This window comes from Podarcis muralis, chromosome 12, assembly GCF_964188315.1.
Source record: "Podarcis muralis chromosome 12, rPodMur119.hap1.1, whole genome shotgun sequence".
NCBI classification, from domain to species: Eukaryota; Metazoa; Chordata; class Lepidosauria; order Squamata; family Lacertidae; genus Podarcis; species Podarcis muralis.
In genome coordinates, this window is record NC_135666.1 from 27,160,799 (window position 1) to 27,170,722 (window position 9,924).

At 39.7% G+C, this 9,924-nt stretch overlaps 1 protein-coding gene across 1 annotated transcript; it reads left to right on the top strand.

Annotated features, from left to right (window-relative positions):
• The first annotated feature begins 472 nt into the window (after positions 1 to 472).
• CLDN12 (claudin 12) lies at positions 473 to 8,401 on the top strand. Its single transcript, XM_028750104.2, has 3 exons — positions 473 to 642; positions 2,671 to 2,737; positions 3,991 to 8,401. The coding sequence occupies exon 3, from the start codon at positions 4,012 to 4,014 to the stop codon at positions 4,747 to 4,749; it is 738 nt and encodes a 245-aa protein (XP_028605937.1). The 5' UTR covers positions 473 to 642; positions 2,671 to 2,737; positions 3,991 to 4,011; the 3' UTR covers positions 4,750 to 8,401.
• The last annotated feature ends 1,523 nt before the right edge of the window (positions 8,402 to 9,924 follow it).

Genomic DNA, 9,924 nt, shown 5'->3' on the forward strand with positions numbered 1-9,924 from the left:
ACCCCACATCCCCTTGAACGTGCTTAGCTGGTTATGTCGTGTTTTGGAATTTGGCTGCTATTTTGCTGCTTAAGACTTGAGTTTCCAGGTCAGACTCACAGGTGGATAGTGATAGCCAGGTCTTAAAAGCTGCCTTCTCAAAATGCTGTAGCTGAGACTTTTTAAGAAAGCACAGTTTTGAGATCAGGCATCCATTATTATGCTTTAGGGGAAAGTTGGACTCGTAATTCTTAAAAAGAGAGGCAGAGAATATACACATTGCGCAGCAGCCGGCCTATTCAAAAGGGTAAGAGAAAGCTGGTAACCAAGAAGCCTCTGAAGAGATGCAGCGTCCTATTCCAGCATCAGTTCCTTTCCAGTAACGCGTGATGGAGCTGGAGAAAACAACTTGAAATACAATCAGAAAGAGGAAGCACCCGGAACAATAGAGTAGGAAGAGTGATCTCTGGGAATTGTAGTCTTTAGAGAGGAAGGTGAAACGAAGAGCATTGCAGGCGGAGACTACAATCCCAGAAGCCTTTGGGCACACCTGGAAAAGGCAGCCGCTTCCTGAAAAGCCGAGAGTGGGAATCCTTAGCGTCAACAAGAGGGGGAAGAGAAATTGGATGCTTGAAAATTAAGTCCCTCGAGCGTGGGAAGGGGGTGAGTACGGGGGAGATAATCTCTCCTTCTGCATTTATTTATATGTGAGCCATTGCTCCTTCCAGAGAGGCTGGATTTCATTAGGATCATACGTCACTACAGACCGATAAGGTGTAATTTCCATTGAAATAGATGGGATTTACTTCGGCGTAGATGTATTTTAACAGCACAGTCCTATGCATATCTGCTCAGAAGGAAGTCTCAGTGAGTTCAATGGGGCTTACTCCCAGATAAGTATTAGAATACACCCTAAAGATCGATGGCATATCATATAAACACCTGGCGTGAAATATTGCCTTTAATGAATGAATTGGTCCTTCTCTGATACTCTGGTTTGGGGTGAACACTTGAACATTCGGCGATCAATAGGAGATTCCGGGCAGCGCAAAGGAAGTGGTTCTTCAAACAACCCATAATTATTTTGTGGGATCTTCTGCAGCCTGGTTGATATGGCGATGGCATCTATCTCAGATTGTTTTAAAATGGGATCAGAAATATTCATGGAAGAAAAAATTACCAGTGGCTGCTATTCATGATGGCTATATGCAGCCTTCAGGTTTTTGAGTCAATACACCTCACCAATTTCTGGGAATCGCAAAAGGGGAGAGTTCTCGTGTCCTGCTTGTGCAATTCATGTGCTTGATCACTGTGGACACTCAACTGAACAGACCTTTGTTCTGATCCAGGTCTTCTTCTGTTCTTCTCTTTGTGTTTGTATTTCAAATGGTTTGATACTTATTATGCCCTGAGTCACAGTTTAGCCCACACACTGGGGCTTGCTTGTGAGTTGTTCCATCTCTTTAGTCATCATTAGTAACGCAAGCAAAGTGACTGTCTTTTTATAGTTTCTGTACAGTGTTTTTGAAGGTTTCAAACCAGTGATTACAATCGGCTTCTCACCTTCCTTGAGTACAATAACGCATAATTGAAGGTGAAACAGTTCAGATGCTGGCCACAGTATAACCAGGATAAACATCACGTTATGTTCAAATACACTTATCACAAGTGCTGACCCAGTTATTAGCACATAAATGAATCAATGCACATCATATGTGGTTCCCTCTACATTCTCAAATTGATCTTGCATCCTTCTAATTATGAACTATGGTGATTAAACCCAAGCTCAGCTTGTAAAGCCTTCCCCAGCTTTGAAGGGATAGAAGAAACTTAACCAGTTGAATTTCTTCTTGTGTAACTGTTAGAGATGCATGATCCTTGCCAGATAAAGATTGGCAACTGTACTATGTTTTTAAAAGCTGATATTAAGCACTGGCTTTTCATATTTAAGGTTAGATCTTACATGTAGAGGGCAGCATGTTGTACCATATGCACAATTAAGTGCACATCTGCAGTGCATATATACAACACTCCACGCAGTCAGGAATGCTGAAGAAATATGGTTTCTGATCACCTGGAGTGTTGCCTACATGTGTATGAGAAGCACAACATAGATGTGAATTTGAGCACCTCGGGTGAAGTCTGCAGCCTCCCTTTGTACATAAATGACTTGCACATGCAGAAGATCCGAGCCAGGCTTGTATCTCATAAAAAAGTATTACTCATCTGTACAACACTTTTGAGTGCAGTGTGTTCTGCAATACTGTCATGTGCCCTTAGGATAGGTATTGAGGAGCAAAGGTAGAAAAATAGCAAAACTTTTCTCTTTTGACGACTCATAGGAAGAAATGTAACACTGTCTTAGTTTGGGGAGAGTTGAGTATGAAGATGTGTTGATGGAACTCCTTCCTACAGGCTTAGCACTTTTGGAGGTCAACTATTACTGAATATTCCCCTATGTAAAAAACTGGTATTGTGCAATAAGGGAAGCTGGCTCCATCCAAGTTAACGCTGAGGAATTCATCTTGACCCCTGTTCCTTCTGTCCAATCTCTATAGCAGTGGTTCACTCCTGCATGTTAATTGTGACGATAATGAAGGGGTTTGAAGCTTTATATAAGTGAAGACTAGTTTGTTATATCTGTTGTAGTTGTATTTTCTTCAGAATTAATTTGTTGTGTTCCCCCCCTAGATCTATTAGAATTGTTCTACTACTTGCAAAAGTTCTGCTGTTATTCTGGATTTGGTTAAATCTCTTGGTAAGTCTGTTCTTCTAAGCCTTTAGAACAGGGGTTCCTAAACTGGTCTGAGTTTATTTTAAAAAAAAACATTTTTATTTGATTTTTCCAATACAAAATTTAAAAAATTAAAATCCAACTACATATCCATATACAGAGATTTCTCTGAATCTCAGGACTTCCCCCAACCCCTTCCCTGGAGCCCTGATTTAAATATTTAAAACTGCATCTTCTTCCAAACTCTAACTTTTATATTAATCCATATTGTCCATGGTAATTGTTACACCACAAGTGAAATCTGGTCTGAGTTTCAGTCATGTGGATTTCCGACTGAAGATGGGAGATGACATATCAATCCCTTTAAATATTTGTGGTGATTTTTATTTGTATTGCTTCTTTTACGTTGTATGTATTGTATTTTTATTACAAGTTGAATTCTGTGGAATGCAATAAAATACAAAATATAAAAAAGAAGCAGATACAAATACAATTAAAAATCATACAGCATCTAGCACAATGGCTATACCAGGCAGAAAAATAATTGTCACCCACCAATACTCTCAGCAAATTTCAAATGGTCCATGAGCGGGAAATGTTTAGGAAACGCTGCTTTAGAAAGAGCTTCTCCCAACATGAAACTGAAGGCATATTAAGACATTAATCTCTGATCATACATAATAAGTGCTGATGTCTGTAAAGACTTATTCTCAGTTTAGATCTTTATCAACTTAATTTGATCCTTATCAGCATGCAAAAGACTCTGTATTATGGTTGCAGGGTCCCTCCCCTCTTCACACACATTATTAAATAAGCATGAAACCTAGCTATAACCTAACTATAGCTGGATAGTTTGATGAAAGGCCTAGGGAGTGACAAACAAGGTAGACCGGATCCCCTTTGCTATACCAGCTACACCTGCTGTTTTTTAATTACCCACAAGTAGCTTCTGATTCTGAAAAAAAAAGTATTATTTAATAAGAGTGGCCCATTGGAGCAGAGCCTCCTGCACAACCCAAGCACCAATGTGCCTTCTTCAGAATTCAGTTTAATTTATATGTCAGTCATTTCTCCCTCATTATGGTGAAAAAAAGGGGTCGATCAGAATATTTCTTTATTATTTCTTTATCTCATACAATTTATAGACTCATTGATTATGATTTTTTTAAAAAAACGATCACAGCGGATTACGAACAGAGTAAAACAATAAAATTATCGTAAAAACAGCTATTCAGATAATAAATCTTGATGATTTAGTAAAGTTTTTTCCCCGCCAGGAGGCATTTTTGTTGGCTAAGATGGGTTGCCGTGATGTCCATGCTGCGACCGTCCTCGCCTTCCTTTCTGGTACAGCTGCCTTATCTGGACTTATTGCCGCTGCTCTGCTGCCTAACTGGAGACAGATGCGACTCTTCACCTATAACAAGAATGAGAAGAATGTCACCGTGTACACTGGGCTCTGGATTAAGTGTGTTCGCTTTGATGGCAGCAAAGACTGCGTCATCTACGACACCGAGTGGTACACAGCAGTTGACCAGCTGGATTTACGCGTCCTCCAGTTTGCTCTCCCCATCAGCATGTTAACCACTGTCTTGGCTCTGTTTCTCTGTTTGATCGGCATGTGTAATACCGCCTTCATAACCACAGTGCCCAACATCAAGCAGGCCAGATGTCTCATAAACAGTGCGGGCTGCCATCTTGTGGCCGGCCTCTTCTTTCTTCTTGCATGTGTCATTTGCCTGACGCCATCTATCTGGGTCATCTTTCATAACCAAGAACTGAACAAGAAATACGAACCGGTTTTTTCCTTTGACATCTCTGTGTTTATTGCCATTGCCAGTGCAGGAGGCTTACTGTTTACAGCCATCCTCTTATTCCTTTGGTATTGTGCATGCAAAACGCTTCCTTCCCCTTTCTGGCAGCCTCTGTATCCTCATGCGCCCAGTGTGCATAGTTACGCCTCCCAACCTTATTCTGCACGGTCACGCCACTCTGCCATTGAAATTGACATTCCGGTTGTTACACACGCTTCCTAAATGATAAGCTGGAGAAGCCAAGCACCTGCTCGTTCTCTCCTTCGCCAAGGCACTGCAGGTGAACTGTTTTCCCCATTCCCTCGGAGACATCTAAAAATGTTTTACAAGGCTAGGTGGGAAAAAATTGCTATTGTAACTTGATAGCTTTTCCAATTTCTCTATCTAGGAATACTGCAGAGATAGGAATGTAGTTAGGTAAGTGAGCCATAATATTAGAATTCTACTTGTTTTGATATTGAAGCTGTTCACAAGTTTCTAGTTCTCATTAAAACTGGTGGCATGTGAATTCATAGGTAAATTAAAGACTGGGACCTTTTTGCTTTTTATATTTTGAACTAGTTTCTTCCATGAATTGTACTACTGGAAAAAAACATGCCTGCTGGTGTTTATAACCCAGTGCTTGAAACTTTCATTTTTAAGTATTTATTGTCAGTCCAAATTTTTACCTAATTCAAAAATGCCTGGGCTGTAACAATGTTTACCGATAGCCATTTTGTTTTGTTTTTTGCTTATTTAGAAACATTTGTTTTGTTTAATTATTAAAAGAATCACCTTTAAATAAAAAGAAATATGTATATAAGCAGCATTATTCAATATAATAAAAACTGAAAGCATAAAGTGAACATCAATAATATTTGTGACTTTCCATAAATTTACACCTAATCTAAAACAACCAGATTTTAATAAGATCATTCAAAGATAGCCATTTTGTACTTTTTGAAAATGATAAACTTAGGGATGTTGATGATTCATTGTAATAATTCCCCCCATTGCAATAGCATAGCCTGCATTTGCTTTTAGGTTTAGGTGATATTTCTTAAATGCTACATCTTTCTCTTTTTAAACATAGGAGGTGACCAGAATCCATTTACAATTAAATTTTACGTAGTACAATACTGATAATTCAAATAGTCTTGGAATTATCTAAAGTTCACCAATACTAGAAATCTATATTAATAGGTCCCCTCTGCACTAGACATTTAAAGCAGGATCGGGGTCTCCTAACAACTCTCAGCACCCTTAACAAACTACAGTTCCCTTCAGGAGGAAGCCATGACTCTTTAAACTGGAGTGATACCTCTTTAAATGGGGCCATAGAATGCTATTATATTTTGATATATAGTTATATTGGGCTTTCTGGGTTATTTATTTATAACAAGGATTTTTGGATAACCAAAATTCCTGTTGCTGTAACTTTAAAAAAAAATCAGAATTATTTTAAACACCTTATAAGTTCGAATGAAATCTGCTGCACTGTATTCATTGTTTGCTTAGCAATGCCCTTTGAGCTTTAGACTGTGTTACTAAATTAGGGTTGTTTTTATGGTTTTCTGTATTGAAAATGGGCCCCTGAATTAATAGTAACACTAGTGATTTCACAGTATTTTTCTATAAATAATTTTGAAGATGAGATTATTGTTAGAGGCGTTTGACTTGACTTTTTTTTTAAGGACTTCTGGTGCTGCAGCTTTTCATGTAGGTCAGACTTCTACATCTCTGACCTTGGTCTTTCCCCCTATTCATTAGGAATCAGGTATTTGGCTTGTATTCAGGTAATTTTTCCCCACTTGGTGGTATTTATGCCTTTTGGATAATGAAAAAAATACTAGCAGGTATCAGCTATCAAGGTTTATTTTAAGTATTCAGAAATATGGAGCATGTAGTTTGAGCTATTCCTTTTTTAAAAAAATCCACAAATGGTTCTGAACATACTCTGGAAACCAAGACTTTACACATTTGTTTTAGTTGAAGGAAAAGCTGGTTTTTTTAGTTTGTTAGGGCTATATATTCTTAAATAGTTAGGCAAGTGTAAAAATATGCTCAAATCAAAGCACTTATCAACATTCCATTTATAGAGAGAATTTTTCATCTTTCGAACTGGGTGCCTGCAAAAATTCTCTTTTTGAGAGCCAGTGTGGTGTAGTGGTTAAGAGCGATAGTCTCATAATCTGGGGAACCGGGTTCGCGTCTCCGCTCCACCACATGCAGCTGCTGGGTGACCTTGGGCCAGTCACACTTCTTTGAAGTCTCTCAGCCCCACTCACCTCACAGAGTGTTTGTTGTGGGGGAGGAAGGGAAAGGAGAATGTTAGCCGCTTTGAGACTCCTTAAAGGGAGTGAAAGGCGGGATATGAAATCCAAACTCTTCTTCTTCTTTTTCTTTAAGCAGCAGAAGCGTAAGCTGAAGAAAACTCAGGATCTCGTTTTTCAATTTGCATTCCTCTAAACCCAGTTTCTGCGATGTGTTCCATACTGATGCTTACTGTGATTAAAATTTTAGGTAGATCAATCCCGAGTCACAGGAGAGTTTTTGTTTTGATTCAGAAATTCACTGAAACACGGCTGCTTTGAAGTCTATGGGGATTAGGAGCAGCAGTGCCCTATTGATTTGTTTACAGGTGAAAATTGAAAGCTTTGATAAGTGCTTTGCAGTTGCACTATGTAAAAATTCACCACATGTGGTGAATTCAGTTTGCTTCAGACATTCACCGCTCATGTGATTGATGAATTCCCAAAGTATGAGGCAGGCCTTAACTTTTATGTACAGTTGTTGACAGAGGTATAATATCAATGATGCTAGAAAATGAAATAATTGCGTTCCCTTTTCCTTTCCTTTTCAGAGGTTATATATCCACTTGCTTGTTTTGTTGAAGATCCTGTGATTCTTTCATAGGCATTTTGAAATTTAAAAATGTGCTGTGCATCTTTCTTTTTCTTCCCTTCCTTCCGATGTACCAGTTCTTGATTTAACATTGATTTGTGTCCAGTGATGTGCAAGTGGAAGGCAGCTTAAAGAACCAAACCTCCTTCCACTGAAGCCCCCATGACTCTTAAAAAGCCTCTCCAGATGATCAGCATGGGTTGTGCCACTCAGAACGGCAGTATGAAGGGCAAATTACCTAAAATCAGACACAAAAATCTTGCTCCAGTAGAGCTCCACTGAGTGCAAGATTTCTCTGTCTGATCTCATATGATTCCTGCTTTGTGCTTTCTGCTGCAGTTCTGTGAGATGCACCCAAAATCAACACCTTATGCTGTATATGAAATTTCAGTCAGCAAAGGAAGGGTGGCAGCCTCCACTGTGCATGAATGATGCTGAGAGCTTCAAACAATAGTACCACATGGTTCAGTCATAATTCTACATGTGGTTCTTTTGTTTTAAAGCCATCTGCTACAGGAACTTAGCCTAGATGTTTGTATTTTCAAACTGGTAACTTTTTTTTTTTTAGTTTCGTGTTGTGTGCTTGCCTTAACATTATTATTTTTTTGACTGGTACTATTGGTGCTACAAGCCAAATGTATTAGCTGTTGTCCATTATCTTTTAAATACAAGGTTACCCAAAAATGCATACCTATTAAAAATTCTGATCCTGCTTCTGTATGCAAAAGCCAGTGGATTTTATTTTAATTGTAAGCTGTTTCTTGAACTTTGATCTTGTTTAGCTTGTACCAAGAGAAAAATGTGAATTTCAATAGTTGTTACAGAAAACAATTTTTCCATTTCTGTTCTTGTGTTCCGCATGAATATGTATCCATTTTTTCAGGGTTGCCAATATAGAATTCTCCTTTTGGCATTTAGTTATGCTTCGTTATGGTTTACATTTTTTTTGTAAAAGAAAGTATGTATTTTAATTAAAGATGGTATTGTGCAACTGTGGCTTATTTCTATAGCTAGTTTTGAATATTGATCAGTTCAGAGAGCATAAAAGCTCAGGGCTCTCTAGTACAATGGCTGCTTGATTGCCCTCTAAGCAAACTTCAGTAACTAACTGTAACCCTATACACATCTACTGGGAAGTAAGCCTAAATAAAATGAATGGGACACATCCAGTTACGTAAATGAGTGTAGACTTGTACTACTAAGGGACATATTTACAGTGAGGACAAACATTATAAATGAGGTGGCAGTATTCTGAACCCACATCTGCAGTCTTTAAGAGAGATCCCAGGAACTGAAATGTGTAGTCAAACCAAATCCAGCATGTTTGCTGAGATGTCTCCTTCCATTACTATGAGGGTAAAAATGGGTGGAAGTAGAAGGATGTGTCTATGGGGGGAAATGTTTGGTCTCAGATCTCTAAAGTACACATAAGAACTGGCACCTATGAACCAACAGGGCTATCTCTGCACACAAAGCATGTCCTACTCATTGGTCACTGTTTAAATAATATACAGTAAGCCCGCAACTTACATGGGAGTTACATTCAGGGAATCGTGGCTAAAGCCAAAACCGTGTATAGACGAAACACATTGGGTGCAATTGTGGGTGGGATTGCCAAAGAGACCTGGACATCTACTTCCTTTCCACCCTTTATTATTTATGCCGAGTGCTGAATGCGCACAAGTGCACGTTAAGTTGCAACTTGGAAGTAAGTCATACAGTGTTCAGTGGCCTTCAAGTATGCAAGGGATTTCAGCCTTCAAAAAAACTAATAACACTCAACCTTCAATTTTATGAAATGCATGTGGGATTTCTTGTCAATGCTTCAAAGCAGACGAGGGCTCACTGGAAAGGAAAGTGGGGGTCCCATTACACGTTTGTACTATATACTGTAATGAGAGCAGGGATGGAGAAACCTTCTGAGTTCAAGGGCAATCTTCATGTGTAGACTGACTTCAGGGGCTACCTGCTGATGCAGGGCATGGCCAAGGCAAAAGTGGGTTGAGCAATGGATGTGATTCTTTGCTTTGTACTGTAAGCAATAGTCCAGCCCCACAGTGAGACAACGTGTGGTGTCATTGGTTAGAGCGCTGGATTATGGCCCGAGAGACCAGCGTTCAAACCCCAACTCAGACATGATGGCTCACTAGGTAAGGGTGGGCCAGCCACTGCCTCAGCCTAATCCACCTCACAGGGTTGCTGCGAGAATAAAATTGGGAGAGACCCCCTTGAGCTCCTCAGAGGAAAAGATGGCATATACTGTAGAAATAATAACGAAATGCGTCACAGCATTCCGCACACGCGCTCCATCGGGCAAGCAAAAAACATGGCAGCTGAAAGATTCTGCCCCTGCAAAAAAAGCGCTTGAGAAGAGCGCCGGGGAAGGGGCGTGGCCTATTCGTACTGAGGACCAGATGGACAGGCCTTCGCAACCAACCACATTCGCCCGAGCCAGGGCTGGAGAAACTATTCGGCAGGTGCCCTCGGTTATCCAGGACTCGGAACCTGTTTGGG